At 48.0% G+C, this 19,990-nt stretch overlaps 1 protein-coding gene across 3 annotated transcripts in view; it reads right to left on the bottom strand.

Moving 5' to 3' along the window:
- Nucleotides 1-5,606: 5,606 nt before the first annotated feature.
- LOC139273389 (high affinity immunoglobulin epsilon receptor subunit beta-like) overlaps nucleotides 5,607-19,990 on the bottom strand; it is a 30,060-nt gene continuing 15,676 nt past the window's right edge. For all 3 annotated transcript variants that reach the window (XM_070890238.1, XM_070890237.1, XM_070890236.1), the window contains 3 exons: nucleotides 19,733-19,846; nucleotides 12,336-12,461; nucleotides 5,607-9,209 (listed from right to left, as the gene is read on the bottom strand). In XM_070890238.1, the coding sequence (XP_070746339.1) occupies nucleotides 12,354-12,461; nucleotides 19,733-19,846 (222 nt within the window). In that variant the 3' untranslated portion in view covers nucleotides 5,607-9,209; nucleotides 12,336-12,353. The remainder of the gene's footprint in view (nucleotides 9,210-12,335; nucleotides 12,462-19,732; nucleotides 19,847-19,990) is intronic.

The following is a 19,990-nucleotide window of genomic DNA, read 5'->3' as shown; positions in this document are numbered from 1 at the left end:
TATAACGAGCATGGTGGATAGAGATGTACCGATGGATGTGGTGTATTTAGATTTCCAAAAGGCATTCGATAAGGTGCCACACAAAAGGTTACTGCTGAAGATAGAGGTACGCAGAGTCAGAGGAAATGTATTAGCATGGATAGAGAATTGGCTGGCGAACAGAAAGCAGAGAGTTGGGATAAATGGGTCCTTTTCGGGTTGGAAATCGGTGGTTAGTGGTGTGCCACAGGGATCGGTGCTGGGACCAAAACTGTTCACAATATACATAGATGACCTGGAAGAGGGGACAGAGTGTAGTGTAACAAAATTTGCAGATGACACAAAGATTAGTGGGAAAGCGGGTTGTGTAGAGGACACAGAGAGGCTGCAAAGAGATTTGGATAGGTTAAGCGAATGGGCTAAGGCTTGGCAGATGGAATACAATGTTGGAAAGTGTGAGGTCATCCACCTTGGGGAAAAAAAACAGTAAAAGGGAATATTATTTGAATGGGGAGAAATTACAACATGCTGCGGTGCAGAGGGACCTGGGGGTCCTTGTGCATGAAACTCTTTTTGGATCCTTGTGCATGAATCCCAAAAAGTTAGTTTGCAGGTGCAGCAGGTAATCAGGAAGGCGAATGGAATGTTGGCCTTCATTGCGAGAGGGATGGAGTACAAAAGCAGGGAGGTGTTGCTGCAACTGTATAGGGTATTGGTGAGGCCGCACCTGGAGTACTGCATGCAGTTTTGTTCACCTTACTTAAGGAAGGATATACTGGCTTTGGAGGAGGTACAGAGATGATTCACTAGGCTGATTCTGGAGATGAGGGTGTTACCTTATGAAGATAGATTGAGTAGACTGGGTCTTTACTCGTTGGAGTTCAGAAGGATGAGGAGTGATCTTATAGAAACATTTAAAATCATGAAAGGGATAGACAAGATAGAGGCAGAGAGGTTGTTTCCACTGGTAGGGGAGACTAGAACTAGGGGGCACAGCCTCAAAATACGGGGGAGCCAATTTAAAACCGAGTTGAGAAGGAATTTCTTCTCCCAGAGGGTTGTGAATCTGTGGAATTCTCTGCCCAAGGAAGCAGTTGAGGCTAGCTCATTGAATGTATTCAAGTCATAGATAGATAGATTTTTAACCGATAAGGAAATTAAGGGTTACGGGGAGCGGGCGGGTAAGTGGAGCTGAGTCCACGGCCAGATCAGCCATGATCTTATTGAATGGCGGAGCAGGCTCGAGGGGCTAGATGGCCTACTCCTGTTCCTAATTCTTATGTTCTTATCGAACAAGAAATTAAGGATGTGTGCAATAAAGGTACAACAGTTCTCATGGGCGACTTTAATCTACATATTGATTGGGCTAACCAAACTGGTAGCAATACGGTGGAGGAGGATTTCCTGGTGTGTATTAGGGATGGTTTCCTAGACCAATATGTCGAGATACCAACTAGAGGGCTGGTCATCCTAGACTGGGTGACGTGTAATGAGAAGGTACTAATTCGCGATCTTGTTGTGCGAGGCCCCTTGGGGAAGTGACCATAATATGGTAGAATTCTTTATTAAGATGGAGAGTGACACAGTTAATTCAGAGACTAGGGTCCTGAACTTAAGCAAAGGTAACTTCGATGGTATGAGATGTGAATTGGCTAGAATAGACTGGCGAGTGATACTTAAAGGATTGACGGTTGATATGCAATGGCAAACATTTAAAGATCACATGGATGAACTTCAACAATTGTACATCCCTGTCTGGAGTAAAAATAAAACGGGGAAGGTGGCTCAACTATGGCTAACAAGGGAAATTAAGGATAGTGTTAAATCCAAGGAAGAGGCATATAAATTGGCCAGAAAAAGCAGCAAATCTGAGGACTGGGAGAATTTTATAATACAGCAGAGGAGGACAAAGGGTTTAATTATAAGGGGGAATATAAGAGTATGAGAGGAAACTTAATGGGAACATAAAAACTGACTGCAAAAGCTTCTATAGATATGTGAAGAGAAAAAGATTAGTGAAAACAAACGTAGGTCCCTTGCAGTCAGATTCAGGTGAATTTATAATGGGGAACAAAGAAATGGTGGACTAGTTAAACAAATAATTTGGTTCTGTCTTCACGAAGGAAGACACAAATAACCTTCCGGAAATACTAGGGGACCGAGGGTCTAGTGAGGAGGAGGAACTGAAGGAAATCCTTATTAGGGGGGAAATTGTGTTAGGGAAATTGATGGGATTGAAGGCCGATAAATCCCCGGGGCCTGATCGTCTGCATCCCAGAGTACTTAAGGAAGTAGCCCTAGAAATAGTGGATACATTGATGATCATTTTCCAACAGTCTATCGACTCTGGATCGGTTCCTCTGAACTGGAGGGTAGCTAATGTCACACCACTTTTTAAGAAAGGAGGGAGAGAGAAAACGGGTAATTATAGACCGGTTAGCCTGACATCAGTAGTGGGGAAAATGTTGGAATCAATTATTAAAGATGAAATAGCAGCACATTTGGAAAGCAGTGACAGGATCGGTCCAAGTCAGCATGGATTTATGAAAGGGAAATCCTGCTTGACAAATCTTCTAGGATTTTTTGAGGGTGTAACTTGTAGAATGGACAAGGGATGTATTCGGACTTTCAAAAGACTTTTGACAAGGTCCCACACAAGAGATTAGAGATTGCAAAATTAAAGCACATGTTATTGGGGGTAATGTACTGACGTGGATAGAGAACTGGTTGTCAGACAGGAAGCAGAGAGTCGGGATAAACGGGTCTTTTTCAGAATGGCAGGCAGTGACTAGTGGGGTGTTGTAGGGCTCAGTGCTGGGACCCCAGCTCTTTACAATATACATTCCTGATTTGGATGAGGGAATTGGTATAATATCTCCAAGTTTGCAGATGACACTAAGCTGGGTGGCGGTGTGAGCTGTGAGGAGGAGGCTAAAAGGCTGCAGGGTGACTTGGACAGGTTAGGTGAGTGAGCAAACGCATGGCAGATGCAGTATAATGTGGATAAATGTGAGATTATCCACTTTGGTGGCAAAAACACAAAGGCAGAATATTATCTGAATGGCAGCAGATTAGGAAAAGGGGAGGTGCAACGAGACCTGGGTGTCATAGTACATCAGTCATTGAAAGTTGTCATGCAGGTACAGCAGGCGGTGAAGACGGCAAATGGTATGTTGGCCTTCATAGCTAGGGGATTTGAGTATAGGAGCAGGGAGGTCTTACTGCAGTTGTACAGGGCCTTGGTGAGGCCTCACCTGGAATATTGTGTTCAGTTTTGGTCTCCTAATCTGAGGAAGGATGTTCTTGCTATTGAGGGAGTGCAGCGAAGGTTCACCAGACTGATTCCCGGGATGGCTGGGCTGACATATGAGGAGAGACTGGATCGACTGGGCCTGTATTCACTGGAGTTTAGAAGGATGAGAGGGGATCTCATAGAAACATATAAAATTCTGACGGGACTGGACAGGACAGATTAGATGCAGGAAGAATGTTCCTGATGTTGGAGAAGTCCAGAACCAGGGGACACAGTCGAAGGATAAGGGGTAGGCCATTTAGGACTGAGATGAGGAGAAACTTCTTTACTCAGAGAGTTGTTAACCTGTGGAATTCTCTACCGCAGAGTTGTTAATGCCGGTTCATTGGATATATTCAAGAGGGAGTTAGATATGCCCTTAAGGCTAAAGGGATCAAGGGGTATGGAGAGAAAGCAGGAAAGGGGTACTGAGGTGAATGATCAGCTATGATTTTATTGAATGGTGGTGCAGGCTCGAAGGGCCGAATGGCCTACTTTTGCACCTATTTTCTATGTTTCTATGAATCAACCGAGTGAACCTTCTCTGAACTGCCTCCAAAGCAAGTATATCCTTGCGTAAATATGGAAACCAAAACTGCACGCAGTACTCCAGGTGTGGCCTCACCAATACCCTGTATAGCCGTAGCAAGACCTCCCTACTTTTATACTCCGTCCCCTTTGCAAAAAAGGCCAAAATTCCATTGGCCTTCCTCATCACTTGCTGTACCTGCATACTATCCTTTTGTGTTTCATGCACAAGTATCCCCCAGATCCCGCTGTACTGCAGCACTTTGCAATCTTTCTCCATTTAAATAATAACTTGCTTTTTGATTTTTTTCTGCCAAAGTGCATGACCTCACACTTTCCAACATAATACTCCATTTGCCAAATTTTTGCCCACTCTACTGCTCAATTTGCTGTCGGTTATGCAATTTATCATGGGGTTACTCTGAATATGTCAAAATGTGACAAAAACAACAGCATATTATGTTCATGATTTTGCATTTTTTTGTTTCATAGTCAAAAATGTGTTTTTTTAAAGTGGCTGCACTCAAAATGCAGGCCATCTTGTTTGTTGCTGTTTGAAGGAAACAAGATATTTTGATGCACCAAGAAATAATTTTACCATATCTTTCACGACCCCAGGGCGTCCCAAAGTGCTTCACACCCAATCAACTACTTTTGAAGTGTAGTCACTGCTGTAATGTAGGAAACGTGGAAGCCAGTTTGCTCTCACACACAGCAATGTGATTTATGAGCAGATCACCGTTTCAGTGACGTTGGTTAAGTGCTAATTTTTTGCCCCCGGACATCAGGGAGAACTCGCCTGCTCTTCTTCCAATAGTGACCATGGTATCTTTTACATCCACCTGAGGGGGCCTTGGTATAACGTCTCAACCCAAAGGTTGTCAGCTCCAAAGTACTGCCCCTCCGACAGTGTGACGTTCCTCAGTTCTGCTCCTCCGACAGTGCAGCACTCCCTCAGTACTGCCCCTCCGACAGTGCGGCACTCCCTCAGTACTGCCCCTCCGACAGTGCAGCACTCCCTCAGTACTGCCCCTCCGACAGTGCAGCACTCCCTCAGTACTGCCCCTTCGACAGTGCAGCACTCCCTCAGTACTGCCCCTCCGACAGTGCAGCACTCCCTCAGTACTGCCCCTCCGACAGTGCAGCGCTCCGTCAGTACTGCCCCTCCGACTGTGCAGCGTTCCCTCAGTACTGCCCCTCCAACAATGCAGCGCTCCGTCAGTACTGCCCCTCCGACATTGCAGCGCTCCGTCAGTACTGCCCCTCCGACAGTGCAGCGCTCCGTCAGTACTGCCCCTCCGACAGTGCAGCACTCACTCAGTACTGCCCCTCTGACAGTGCAGCACTCCCTCAGTACTGCCCCTCCGACAGTGCAGCGCTCCGTCAGTACTGCCCCTCCGACAGTGCAGCGCTCCCTCAGTACTGCCCCTCCAATAGTGCAGCGCTCCCTCAGTACTGCCCCTCCGACTGTGCAGCGTTCCCTCAGCACTGAACTAGAGCTTCAGCCTCGATTCTTGTGCTCAAATCCCTGAAGTGGGACTTGAACTCATAACCGTCTGACTCAAAGATGACAGTGCTACCAACTTAGCCATTGCTGACACTTCTTAAAGGGCCTCTTTAAGCAGAAGAGTGGTGGAGGTTTCGGGAGGGAATTCCAGAGCTTACGGCCCAGGCAGCTGAAGGCAGGGCCACCAATGGTGGAGCGATGGAAATTGGATGACGGGTTCGGCACACTGAAGGCTCCACTGGGTTACCCATTCTCCGCGGATCCTCCCCACCCACAAACACATTGCAGACATTCTAGATCTTATAATCTCCATCCGTGTAACTTTTATATTTAAGTACAGAGTGTGAGTTCTCTCAGCCGGAGAACAAGCACTCAACGCATTGAACATGAAGAGACATTTCAGCAATTCCAACAATTCCAAATACGTTTCACCTCAATGGCACCCGAGTTTCAACTACAACAACAACTTGTATTTATATAGCACCTTTAACGCAGTAATATCTTCCTGAGGTGCTGCACAGGAGCGTAAATTGAACAGAATTTGACACCGAGCCACATAAAGAGAGATTAGGACTGGTGACCAAAAACCTGGTCCAACACATAGCCTTTAAGAAGAGAGCGGTAGAGAGACGGAGAGATTTAGGGAGGGAATTGAAGCGCTGACGGCCACAGGCAGCTGAAGGCACGGCCGCAGAGTGATCAAAATCGGGGATGACCAAGAGCCCAGAATTGGAGGAGCGCAGAGACCTCGGAGGGTTGTAGGGCTGGAGGAGGTTACAGAGATAGGGAGGGGTGTAGGGCTGGAGGAGGTTACAGAGATAGGGAGCGTTGTAGGGACGGGAGGAGGTTACAGAGATAGAGAGGGGTGTAGGGGCTGGAGGAGGTTACAGAGATTGGGAGGGGAGTCGGGGCTGGAGGAGGTTACAGAGATAGGGAGAGGTGTAGGGGCTGGAGAAGGTTACAGAGATAGTGAGGGGTGTAGGAGCTGGAGGAGGTTACAGAGATAGGGAGGGGTGTAGGGCTGCAGGAGGTTACAGAGATAGGGAGGAGTGTCGGGGCTGGAGGAGCTTACAGAGATAGGGAGGATTGTAGGGGCTGGAGAAGATTACAGAGATAGGGAGGAGTGTCGGGGCTGGAGGAGCTTACAGAGATAGGGAGGGTTGTAGGGGCTGGAGGAGGTTACAGAGATAGGGAGGGGTGTAGGGCTGGAGGAGGTTACAGAGATAGGGAGGGGTGTAGGGGCTGGAGGAGGTTACAGAGATAGGGAGGGGTGTAGAGGCTGGAGGAGGTTACAGAGATAGGGAGGAGTATCGGGGCTGGAGGAGATTACAGAGATAGGGACGGATGTAGGGGCTGGAGGAGATTACAGAGATAGGGAGGGGTGTAGGGGCTGGAGGAGGTTACAGAGATAGGGAGGGGTGTAGGGCTGGAGGAGGTTACAGAGATAGGGAGGGGTGTAGGGGCTGGAGGAGGTTACAGAGATAGGGAGGGGTCTAGAGGCTGGAGGAGGTTACAGAGATAGGGAGGAATGTCGGGGCTGGAGGAGATTACAGAGATAGGGACGGATGTAGGGGCTGGAGGAGATTACAGTGATAGGGAGGGTTGTAGGGGCTGGAGGAGGTTACAGAGATAGTGAGGGGTGTAGGAGCTGGAGGAGGTTACAGAGATAGGGAGGGTTGTAGGGCTGGAGGAGGTTACAGAGATAGGAAGGGGTGTAGGAGCTGGAGGAGGTTACAGAGATAGGGAGGGGTGTAGGGGCTGGTGGAGCTTACAGAGATAGGGAGGAGTGTTGGGGCTGGAGGAGATTACAGAGATAGGGAGGGGTGTAGGGGCTGGAGGAGGTTACAGAGATAGGGAGGGGTGTAGGGCTGGAGGAGGTTACAGAGATAGGGAGGGGTGTAGGGGCTGGAGGAGGTTACAGAGATAGGGAGGGGTCTAGAGGCTGGAGGAGGTTACAGAGATTGGGAGGAGTGTCGGGCTGGAGGAGATTACAGAGATAGGGACGGATGTAGGTGCTGGAGGAGATTACAGAGATAGGGAGGGGTGTCGGGGCTGGAGGAGGTTACAGAGATAGGGAGGAGTGTCGGGGCTGGAGGAGATTACTGAGATAGGGAGGTGTGTAGGGGCTGGAGGAGGTTATAGAGATAGGGAGGGGTGTAGGGGCTGGAGGAGGTTGCAGAGATAGTGAGGGGTGTAGGAGCTGGAGGAGGTTATAGAGATAGGGAGGGTTGGAGGGCTGGAGGAGGTTACAGAGATAGGGAGGGGTTTAGGGCTGGAGGAGGTTACAGAGATAGGGAGGAGTGTCAGGGCTGGAGAAGATTACAGAGATAGGGAGGGGTGTAGGGGCTGGAGGAGATTACAGAGATAGGGAGGATTGTAGGGGCTGGAGGAGATTACAGTGATAGGGAGGGTTGTAGGGGCTGGAGAAGGTTACAGAGATAGTGAGGGGTGTAGGAGCTGGAGGAGCTTACAGAGATAGGGAGGAGTGTTGGGGCTGGAGGAGGTTACAGAGATAGGGAGGGGTGTAGGAGCTGGAGGAGGTTACAGAGATAGGGAGGTGTGTAGGGGCTGGAGGAGGTTACAGAGATAGGGAGGGTTGTAGGGGCTGGAGGAGATTACAGTGATAGGGAGGGTTGTAGGGGCTGGAGGAGGTTACAGAGATAGTGAGGGGTGTAGGAGCTGGAGGAGGTTACAGAGATAGGGAGGGTTGTAGGGCTGGAGGAGGTTACAGAGACAGGGAGGGGTGTAGGAGCTGGAGGAGGTTACAGAGATAGAGAGGGGTGTAGGGGCTGGTGGAGCTTACAGAGATAGGGAGGAGTGTTGGGGCTGGAGGAGGTTACAGAGATAGGGAGGGGTGTAGGAGCTGGAGGAGGTTACAGAGATAGGGAGGTGTGTAGGGACTGGAGGAGATTACAGAGATAGGGAGAGGTGTAGGGGCTGGAGGAGGTTACAGAGATCGGGAGGGGTTTAGGGGCTGGAGGAGACTACAGAAATAGGGAGGGGTGTAGGGGCTGGAGGAGGATACAGAGATAAGAAGGGGTGTAGGGGCTGGAGGAGGTTACAGAGATAGGGAGGGGTGTAGGGGCTGGAGTAGGTTACAGAGATAGGGAGGGGTGTAGGGGCTGGAGTGGGGTTACAGAGATAGGGAGGGTTGTAGGGGCTGGACGAGGTTACAGAGATAGGGAGGGGTGTCGGGGCTGGAGGAGGTTACAGAGATAGGGAGGGGTGTAGGGTCTGGAGGAGGTTACAGAGATAGGGAGGGGTGTAGGGCTGGAGGAGGTTACAGAGATAGGGAGAGGTGTAGGGGCTGGAGGAGGTTACAGAGATAGGGAGAGGCGTAGGGGCTGGAGTAGGTTACAGAGAAAGGGAGGGGTGTAGGGGCTGGAGGGGGGTTACAGAGATAGGAAGGGTTGTAGGGGCTGGAGGAGGTTACAGAGATAGGGAGGGTTGTAGGGGCTGGAGTAGGTTACAGAGATAGGGAGGGTTGTAGGGGCTTGGGGAGGTTACAGAGATAGGGAGGTTTGTAGGGGCTGGAGAAGGTTACAGAGATAGGGAGGGTTGTAGGGGCTGGAGGAGGTTACAGAGATAGGGAGGGGTGTAGGGGCTGGAGGAGGTTACAGAGATAGGGAGGGGTGTAGGGGCTGGAGGAGGTTACAGAGATAGGAAGGGGTGTAGGGGCTGGAGGAGGTTACAGAGATAGGGAGGGGTGTCGGGCTGGTGGAGGTTACAGAGATCGGGAGGGGTGTAGCGCTGAAAGAGTGGTGGGGGGGGGAGGAGGCGGGGGTGGATGATTTGAAAACAAGGATAAGATTTTTTAAATGTCACCATCACGTAACCCCTCGGTAAACCCCAGGAACAGGCTTCTCGTCTCTGTCTTCGATGATCTTCCGGCAATATTTTCCTCTGAAAGATTAGTTTGCAAAGAAAGGTCGTCATTGTTAATATTTGTATTGCTAAAATGCAGTAGTCAGGCGCAATAAATAATCAAGCAGGGGAATACAACGTTAGTCTTCGTAACTCGGGGGCTAGAATATAATGGGAGGGTGTTGTGCTGCAGCTATGCAAAGCCCTGGTTAGACCACATGTGAAGCTCTGTGTACAGTTCTGGGCACCGCACCTTCGAAAGGATACACTGGCCTTGGATGGAGAGCAGGGCAGATTCACCAGAATGTTACCAGGGCTCCAAGGGTTAAACTGTGAGGAGAGATTACATAAACTAGGTATGTAGTCCCTGGAATGTAGACGGTTAAGGAGGGATTTGATTGAGATGTTTTAGGATTGTGACAGGAATTGATAGGATAGACAGAGAGAAACGCTTCTCTCTGGTGGGGGCAGTCGAGGACAAGATGACATAACCTTAAAATCAGGAGGAGTTAGGAAACACGCCTTCCCGCAAGGGCTGGTAGAAGTGTGCAGCTCGCTCCCACAAAAAGCATCATCATCATCATCGTAGGCAGTCCCTCGAATCGAGGATGACTTGATTCCATGTCAAAAAGTTCACAGGTGTTTCAATGGTGGACCTAAAACTCCAGGTTCCGAACTGCATCCTGAAGGGTGGAAGATGCCGGTGCGTAGATTTGTTTAATGTGTGGTGACCGTTGCACACCAGCCACCACACGGGGCTTGACAGAGCTGGGTCTTGGTCCAGTGGCAAGGGTTAACCAGGACTAACTGGAGACCAGCTCTGCTGCACGGACCTAGTGCGCGCACACATATCGCAGTGTGGGCTGGGCCCGTGCTGCCCCCTGGGCCCTTGCCTCTTCTGGACCCCGATCACATTCCTCTACACTCTCTCGCCGCTCTTTGCACTAAGACCCTAGCTCAACGAACAACTTTAAATCTAAGATCAGTGGATTTTTGCTAACCCAGGGTGGATAGAGCTAGGATACAGATCAGCCACGATCTCATTGATCGGCAGTGAAGACTCGAGGGGCTGAACGGCCTCCTCCTGTTCCTATGTCATCACCATCACAGGCAGTCCCTCGGAATCGAGGAAGACTTGCTTCCACTTTTAAAATGAGTCCTTCGGTGGCTGAACAGTCCAATACGAGAACCACAGTCCCTGTCCACAGGTGGGACAGATAGTCGTTGAAGGAAAGGGGTGGGTGGGACTGGTTTGCCGCACGCTCCTTCCGCTGCCTGCGCTTGATTTCTGCATGCTCTCGGCGTTGAGACTCGAGGTACTCAGCGCCCTCGCGGATGCACTTCCTTCACTTAGGGCTTTGTTTGGCCAGGGTCTCCCAGGTGTCGATGGGGATGTTGCACTTTTTCAGGGAGGCTTTGAGAGTGTAATGGTGTAATGTAAACAGGTTCTGACAACACCAAGTAGAGAACGACGGCTCCAATTGTTATGTGTGAGGAACGTTGAACATTTCTAGTTGGAGGTGTTTACATACTCACTGCAGACATTCCTGCGGCCCAGACTCATCCCATTAACATCAACATTCTCTCTTCCCTCATTTTCTCCCTTCCTCTTCCCATAGGAACGGTTCCACTACACAACTGTTCTCACAGCTTGCAGATTCCCTTTGGTGAGTAAGTTAGTGAGTGAGTGAGTATGACTGTGAATGTGTATTTGTATGTGAGTGTGAGTGAGTGTGTGAGTGAGTGTGTGAGTGTGTGTGTGAGTGAGTGTGTGCATGTGTGAGAGTATGAGTGAGTGTGTGAGTGTGTGAGTGAGTGTGTGTGAGTGTGTGCATGTGTGAGAGTATGAGTGAGTGTGTGAGTGAGTGTGTGAGTGAGTGTGTGCATGTGTGAGAGTATGAGTGAGTGTGTGAGTGAGTGTGTGAGTGAGTGTGTGAGTGAGTGTGTGCATGTGTGAGAGTATGAGTGAGTGAGTGTGAGTGAGTGCATGTGTGAGAGTGTGAGTTTTGAGGAGCCAAAGCAAGTGCTCTACGCAGAGCTTTGACACGGCAAGTGAGCCCCAGGTGGGCAGAGGAAACGCCTCAAGGACACCCTCAAAGCCTCCTTGAAAAAATGTAATTTCCCCACCGACACCTGGGAATCGCTGGCCCAAGACCACCCAAAGTGGAGGAAGAGCATCCGGGAGGGCGCTGAACAGCTCGAGGCTCTTCGCCGAGAGCATACTGAAGCCAAGCGTTGACAGCGGAAGGAGCGCGCGGCAACCCGTCCCTTCAACCACTGTCTTCCCCGCCTGTGACAGAGGCTGTAGGTCCTGCATTGGTCTCTTCAGTTACCGGAGAACTCCTTTATGAGTGGAAGCAAGTTATGCTCGACTCCGTGGGAATGCCTATGATGATGATGTGTTAGTGTGAGTGTAAGTGTGTGTGCGAGAGTGTGAGTGTGAGTGTGAGTGTGTGAGTGAGTCAGTGACATTATAGATTCCCTCTGTATGTGTGTGTGCGTGTGTGTCTGAGCATAAGTGTGTGCGTATGTGTGTCTGTGTGAGTGCATATGAATGTCTCTGGTGTGCCCATGTGAGTGCGTGTGTGTGTGTGTTTGAGAATGAGAGTGTTTGTATGTGTGAGAGTGTGAAAGAAAACTTACTTGGATTTATATAGCGCCTTTCACGACCACCGGACATCTCAAAGCGCTTTGCAGCCAATGAAGTACTTTTGGAGTGTAGTCACTGTTGTAATGTGGGGAGTGTGAGTGTGAGTGTGTGTGTGTGTGAGTGCGTCAGTTACATTATAAACACAGCGGAAAGATTCCCTCGTGCGTGTGTGTGTGTATGTCTGTGCGTGTGTGTGTGTGTCCGTCTGTGTGTGTCATGTATGTGTGTCTGTGTGTGTCATGTATGTGCGTGCCTGTGTGTGTGTGTATGTATGTGTGTGTATGTGTGTCTGTGTGTGTGTGTCTGTATGTATGTGAGTGTATGTGTGTGCGTGTGTGTGAGTGACATTATAAACACAGTGGGAAGATTCTCCCTGGTCTCTGCGAGATCAACCATCTCGGCACGTGCCCGGGGATTAGACCCTGGGAACTGCTCCCTGCTCTGGAGAGCTCACTAAGTGAGCCACAATATTTTACTATATCCTATTCCTCCCCTTTGCCGTGTCGTGTTCTTACCAGACGACTGTGAGCTCTTCAGGCCTGAAGGACAAGTTTGCCGTAAATCACAAAAACTGCAAATGAGATGATCATTGAAACAACGGCAAAAAGCAGCATCAGGCCTATTATCGCGAATGATGTGTTCTGCAAAAAAGGAATAAAATTAATCGTCTCATTCAAATTGCTTGTTAGGCTTCGGCTGGAGCAGTATTTACTGTTCTGGGATCCACACTTTAGGAAGGATGTTAAGGCCTTGGAGAGGGTGCAGAGGAAATGTACCAGTCTTGAAGGAAGAGAGAGAGAGAGAGAGAGAGAAAGACGGAGAGGTTTAAGAACATAAGAACATAAGAAATAGAATCAGGAGTAGGCACTACGGCCCCTCGAGCCTGCTCCGCTATTCAATAAGATCCTGGCTGACCATCAAACTCAACTCCACTTTCCCGTCTGATCTCCATCTCCCTTGATTCCCCGAGACCCCACGAATCCATCTACCTCAGCCTTGAATATATTCAGAGACTGAGCCTCCACAGCTCTCTGGGGCAGAGAATGCCAAAGATTCACCAGCCTCCGAGAGAAGAAATTCCTCCTCATCTCAGTCCTAAATGGCGGACCCCTTATCCCGAGACAAAGCCCCCTGGTTCTAGACTCCCCGGCCCGGGGGAAACATCCTCTCAGCATCTACCTCGTCAATCCCCTTCAGAATCTTGTCTGTTTCAATGAGATCACCTCTCATTCTTCTAAACTCCAGAGAGTATAGGCCCATTCTACATAATCTCTCTTCATAGGAAAGCTCTCTCATCCCAGGAATCAATCGAGTAAACCTTTGTTGCACCGCCTCTGAGGCAAGTATATCCTTCCCTCGATAAGGAGACCAAAACTGTGCACAGTTCTTCAGGTGTGGTCTCACCAAGGCCCTGTACAATTGTAGCAAGACTTCGGCTGCCAATGGTGTAGCGAGCAGAATCGGCCACGAGTGAATAGGGCACAAATTCTCACCTCCCTGGGTCTGTACGGAGTGTGTACAGACCCGGGAAGGCATTGCAAAAGCCCGGTTTCAGCATACAATGCGCATGCGCTAAAAACCGGCTTTCCCGGTCTGTCAAGCTCTTTGTATCTCAGCAGCCAGGGCATTTGCAAGGGCAAGATTGCGGGATTTACCTCAAAACTCGTGTGCCTGTTAAAAGCAGGCGCAGAGCCAACTTTTACAGGCGTAAGAGTTTTAAAACACACTTAAAACATAAAAAGTAAAATGAAAAAAAACCACATTTTATTTTTTAAAACCCTGTCCATTACGTTAAATTTATTTTAAAGCGTAATTAAACAAACTTTTTTAAAAATCGTAAAAATATATATTTTTAATAATGCATAAACAACTTTAATTTAAATTAACGTGGTGCATTTTTTGTATTTTTTATTAATGTTTTGTGTGTTTTGAGGGCCGTTTCTCATTCATAATAATGGGAACTCCAACTGACGGCGTTCCCATTATTATGAATGAGAACATACTTTACCGTGATTGGCTGCCCAGAGCCATGTGACTGCAGCTCCAGCCCTGCGCACGTCCCGACGTGCACGTGCTGCGACGCGTAGTCAGTGGAGGCCTCAGGACTGGGAACTCGCGTGGGCTAAGTGCACTTCTTTTTTCTACAATCCAATCGAACGCCCGCGGGAAGCAGCCGACCGGGATTTCTGGGCCGTTAAATTAGAAGTTTGTACCTCATATAATAAACATGCGTAAGAGACTAATTCCCAGTAGTAGGATAGGGTAAAAGAGTTGGAATTCGACATTTTAGAGAAGTGTAGACTTAGAGGTGATCTGATGGCGGTTTATAGGATTAGATTAGGAAAAGGGAAGGTGCAACGAGACCTGGGTGTCATGATACATCAATCATTGAAGGCTGGCATGCAGGTACAGCAGGCGGTTAAGAAAACAAATGGCATGTTGGCCTTCATAGCGAGGGGATTTGAGTACAGGGGCAGGGAGGTGTTGCTACAGTTGTACAGGGCCTTGGTGAGGCCACACCTGGAGTATTGTGTTCAGTTTTGGTCTCCTAATCTGAGGAAGGATGTTCTTGCTATTGAGGGAGTGCAGCGAAGGTTCACCAGACTGATTCCCGGGATGGCGGGACTGACATATCAAGAAAGACTGGATCAACTGGGCTTGTATTCACTGGAGTTCAGAAGAATGAGAGGGGATCTTATAGAAACGTTTAAAATTCTGACGGGTTGAGACAGGTTAGATGCAGGAAGAATGTTCCCAATGTTGGGGAAGTCCAGAACCAGGGGTCACAGTCTCAGGATAAGGGGTAGGCCATTTAGGACCGAGATGAGGAGAAACTTCTTCATGCAGAGAGTGGTGAACCTGTGGAATTCTCTACCACAGAAAGTTGTTGAGGCCAATTCATTAAATATATTCAAAAAGGAGTTAGATTAGTCCTTACTACTCGGGGATCAAGGGGTATGGCGAGAAAGCAGGAATGGGGTACTGAAGTTGCATGTTCAGCCATGAACTCATTGAATGGCGGTGCAGGCTCGAAGAGCCGAATGGCCTACTCCTGCACCTATTTTCTATGTTTCTATATGATGGAGGGAATAGATTGCATTACATTAAATAAGTTAGGGAAGACCAACGATCCCAATTTTAAGTTGTGTAAGGCCAGCTCGAGGTTAGCTGTTTTCCGAGAGAATGGTGGAGCTCTGGAACAGGTTGTCCTCTCGTGCGGTGAACACCATCTCGGTGAATTCCTAGACCTGTTTCAGTCTTGGGCAGAGATCACCACTGACAGAAGGTAGGTACTACAGAGAATTCAGGGCCAGAGTGATCTCTTGGGCTGGTTTCGATTGCCTAGATGGGTCAGAGAGGAACTGCCTAGATTTTTGCTCCCTAAATTGGCCTGGGTTTTTAATCCGTTTTTTTCACCTCTCCTGGGAGATCACATGATTTCAGGTGGGGTGGGGAGCTTATACATTGCGAGACACAAGGAATCACAATTGTGTGGGACAGTCAGGATAGAGCAGGGGATAAGAACATAAGAAATAGGAGCAGGAGTAGGCCTTTTGGCCCCTCGAGCCTGCTCTGCCATTCAATAAGATCCTGGCTGATCTGATCTTGGCCTCAACTCCACTTCCCTGCCCTCTCCCCATTACCCTGGATTCCCTTATAGTTCAAGATTCAGCCTCCACAGCTCTCTGGGGCAGAGAATTCCACAGATTCACTCCATCTTAAATGGGTGACCCCTTATTCTGAAACTATGGCCTCAAGTTTCGGCCCGAGTTGCTCCTATTTTTTTGGAGCAACTAGTTTAGAATGGAGCATCTTAGAAATTGCAATTCACGCCATTTAGTTTGCTCCAGTTCTCGTGAGCTAGAACAGTTCCATTTTAGAACAGGTTTTTTTTTTCAAAAGGGGGCGTGTCCAGCCACTTGCACCTGTTAGGCAGCAAAAACTTACTCCAAACTAACTTAGAATGGAGTCAGTGTAGATTTTTGTACGCTCAGGAAAACCTTGCCTACATTTAGAAATCAGGCGGAGGGAACGAGAGATGGGGGGCGGGGCGGGGGTCTTTACAAACATTAAACACTTTACTTTTACAAATAAAGAGCCGTCAACAATAATAAATAAATCAATAAATCAACCAATAAATCAATCAAAAAGAATTTAAAAATTAAAAATTAAAAAAATTTTTAAAAAATTACTCAACAAATAAAAAATGATTTCTACTCTCCGACTGCAGCACCGGGGAGATGGGAGGTGAGAGAAGATGGGGGAGAAGATGATGAACAGTGGGGAGGGGGGGGGGCAGGCAAGAAGAAGTTGAATGTGGATGTGGGCGGGGAGAGAAGATGATGAGCGGGGAAGCTAAACGGGCCCTGCCGAGGACTTCGGGCAGGGCCCGCCCCCAGCGAGAGGCAGGGCCCCGCCAACGACGAGGTAAGCGGTGTCCGGCCACTCGGCCAGGGATAGGGCCGACGTCCCTTCGGCCAGGGATAGGGTCGTCGCCCGGACACAGGACGCGCTGGGAGGGCCGGGAGCTACTGCGCACGTGCAGCAGCTGCCGGCACTGTTTTCGGCGCAGGGCTGTAGCTCCGCCCCCAGCAGCTCCTGCTGTGCCGCGCCGAGGTGGAAATGGGCCCACAGCCATCGGGGAATCGCGAGGTAAGTATTCGGCGCAATTTTTGTTCTACAAATTAGGCGGGCCTCTCCGATGTGCGCCGTGCTAGCGGGAGTCCGAAACTTGAGCCCATGCCCCCTTAGTTCTAGATTCCCCCACGAGGGGAAACATCCTCTCTGCATCTACCCTGTCCAGCCCCCTCAGTATCTTACACATTTCAATAAGGTCATTCTTCTAAATTCCAATGAGTACAGGCCCAACCTGCTCGTCCTTTCCTCATAAGGCAACCCCTTCATCCCAGAAATCAACCGAGCGAACCTTCTCTGAACAGCATCCAATGCAAGTATATCCCTCCTTAAATAAGGCAGCCAAAACTGTGCACAGTACTCCAGGTGTGACCTCGCCAATACCCTGTACAGTTGTAGCAGGACTTCTCTGCTTTTATACTCTATCCCCCTTGCAATAAAGGACAACATTCCATTTGCCTTCCTGATCACTTGCTGTACCTGCATACTAACTTTTTGTGTTTCATGCACAAGGAGCCCGGGTCTCTCTGTACTGCAGCATTCTGTAATCCCTCTCCATTTAAATAATAATTTGCTTTTCTATTCTTCCCAGCAAAGTGGATAACCTCACATTTTCCCACATAATACTCCATCTGTCATATTTTTGCCCACTCACAACCTATCTATATCCCTTTGCAGATTCTGTGTGCCCTCCTCACAACTTGCTTTCCCACCGATCTTTGTATCATCAGCAAACTTGGCTACATTACACTCAGTCCCTTCATCCAAGTCATTAATATAGATTGTAAATAGTTGAGGCCCCAGCACTGATCCCTGCGGCACCCCACTGGTTACAGTTTGCCCACCTGAAAATGACCCATTTATGCCGACTCTCTGTTTTCTGTTGGTTAGCCAATCCTCTATCCATGCTAATATATTACCCGCAACCCATGAGCTCTTATCTTGTGTAGTAACCTTTTATGTGGCACCTTATCGAATGCCTTTTGGAAATACAAATACACCACATCCACTGGTTCCCCTTATCCTCCCTGCTCATTACATCCTCAAAGACCTCTAATGCATTTGTCAAACATGATTTCCCTTTCAAAAAACCATGTTGACCCTGATTGATTGTATTATGATTTTCTAAATGTCCTGCTTCTACATCCTTAACAATAGATTCCAGCATTTCCCCAATGACAGATGTTAGGCTAACTGGTCAAAAGTTTCCTGCTTTCTGTCTCCCTCCTTTCTTGAATAGGGGCATTACATTTGCGGTTTTCCAATCCGCTGGCACCTCTCCAGAATCCAGGAAATTTTTGAAGATTACAGCCAATGCATCCAGTATCTCTGCAGCCACTTCTTTTAAGACTTTAGGATACAGGCCATCAGGTCCAGGAGACTTGTCCACCTTAAGTCCCATTAATTTGCCTCGTACTTTTTCTTTAGTGATAGTGATTGTTTTAAGTTCCTCCCTCCCTTTTGCCCCTTGATCATCTACTATTATTGGGATGCTTTTAGTGTCTTCTACCGTGAAGACAGATACAAAATATTTGTTTAACGTCTCTGCCATTTCCTTGTTTCCCATTATTAAATCCTCAGTCTCATCCTCTAAGGGACCAACGTTTACTTTAGCTACTCTCTTTCTTTTTATATACCTATAGAAGCTCTTACTGTCTGTTTTTATATTTCTTATTAGCTTACTCTCAATCTATTTTCTCCCTCTTTATTATTTTTTTAAGTCATCCTTTGTTGGTTTCTAAAAGTTACCCAATCTTCTAGCCTACCACTAATCTTCACAACATTATATGCCTTTTCTTTCAATTTGATACCATCCTTAACTTCCTTAGTTAGCCCGGGGTGGTTCATTCTTCTCGTGGAGTCTTTCTTTCTCAATGGGATGTGTGTTTGTTGAAAATTATGAAATATCTCCTTAAATGTTTGCCACTGCTTATCTACCGTCTTACCCTTTAATCTATTTTCCCAGTCCACTTTAGGCAATTCTGTCTTCATACTTTTGTAATTGCCTTTATTTAGGTTTAAAACACTACTTTCAGACCCAAGTTTCTCACCTCAAACTGAATGTTTGACAAATTTGCTGGAGTTCTTTGAGGATATAATGAGCAGTGTGGGAAGGGGGAACCAGTAGATGCCATGTATTTGGATTTCCAGAAAGCATCCGATAAGGTGCCACGTAAAAGGTTACTGCACAAGATAAGAGCTCACGGGGTTGAAGGTAATATATTAGCATGGATAGAGGATTGGCTAACTAACAGAAAGCAGAGAGTCAGGATAATTTTCAGGTTGGCAAACTGTAACTCTTGGGGTGCCACAGGGATCAGTGCTGGGGCCTCAACTATTTACAATTGATAGGTGGGAAAGCAAGTTGTGAGGAGGACGCAAAGAATCTACAAAGGGATGTAGACAGGTTAAGTGAGTGGGCAAAAATATGGCAGATGGAGTATAATGTGAGAAAATGTGAGGTAATCAACTTTGGTAGGATAAATAAAAAAGCGAATTTCTTCTCTCAGAGGGTGGAATTCTCTACCCCAGAGAGCTATGGAGGCTGGGTCATTGAATATATTTAAGGTGGAGATAGACAGATTTCTGAACGATAAGGGAGTCAAGAGTTATGGGGAGTGGGCGGGGAAGTGGAGTTGAGGCCAAGGTCAGATCAGCCGTGATCTTATTGCATGGCGGAGCAGGCTCGAGGGGCCGTATGGCCTACTCCTGTTCCTATTTCTGATGTTCTTATGTATGGAGAGTGCAGACCCCGCCACCAGAGGTTAATAACTTGTGGTCAATGTTGTCCCAGTCAATTATTTCATTGCGGAGTCCGACCACCACCTTCTCAAGGGGCAATAAATGCCGGCCATGCCATGACATTCACATCAAGAAGACGACTCACCACCACGTCAAGGGCAACTCGGAGTGGGCAATAAACGCTGGCCTTCCCAGCGACGGCCACACATCCCGAGAATGAATTCTAGTGAGACTCCGTTGGGCTTTCTCCACAAACAGAACTAAACACTAAAATAATACACAAACCACAGTGAACCATTCGATATTAGTAGACGACTATTTAAATCATTGATACAACATTCCTCCCTCTTGTCATTTTGAGGATAATACTAACCCATTTGCTCTAAGCAGGTTAGCGCCTCAGTGAAAATGTCTGACAGAAGAAAGATCAGAAACACAAGAGAGGGGGGCGGGGAAGAGATTGTCGGCCGGTCTGAGCACCGTGCAAGCTCTGGGTTTATCATTTCTGTGACTCGGTCCACTCTTAATGACTTACCGTGAGATAAATGCTTTCATCGGTGAGCGCGAGAATTATTGATGTCACATACAGAGCGATCCCAGCTCCTGTAACGAACGTACTCAAGCAGTTCACCGGCAACGAGACTCTTATCTGGCAGAGATGCAACACAGAATAAATGGCTAGCGTTGAAATTCAAGAGGGAGTTTAAAAGTGATAATATTTTTTTTAATCATCAAGTGGACATTGTCTTTCTCGGAAGAGCAGCATGGTGTAAGGTGGATTGGATCATTCAAG

The sequence above is a fragment of the Pristiophorus japonicus genome, chromosome 9 (assembly GCF_044704955.1).
Source record: "Pristiophorus japonicus isolate sPriJap1 chromosome 9, sPriJap1.hap1, whole genome shotgun sequence".
NCBI classification, from domain to species: Eukaryota; Metazoa; Chordata; class Chondrichthyes; family Pristiophoridae; genus Pristiophorus; species Pristiophorus japonicus.
The sequence above is the reverse complement of the archived record's forward strand: the minus strand, read 5'-3'. Positions and strand labels throughout refer to the sequence as shown.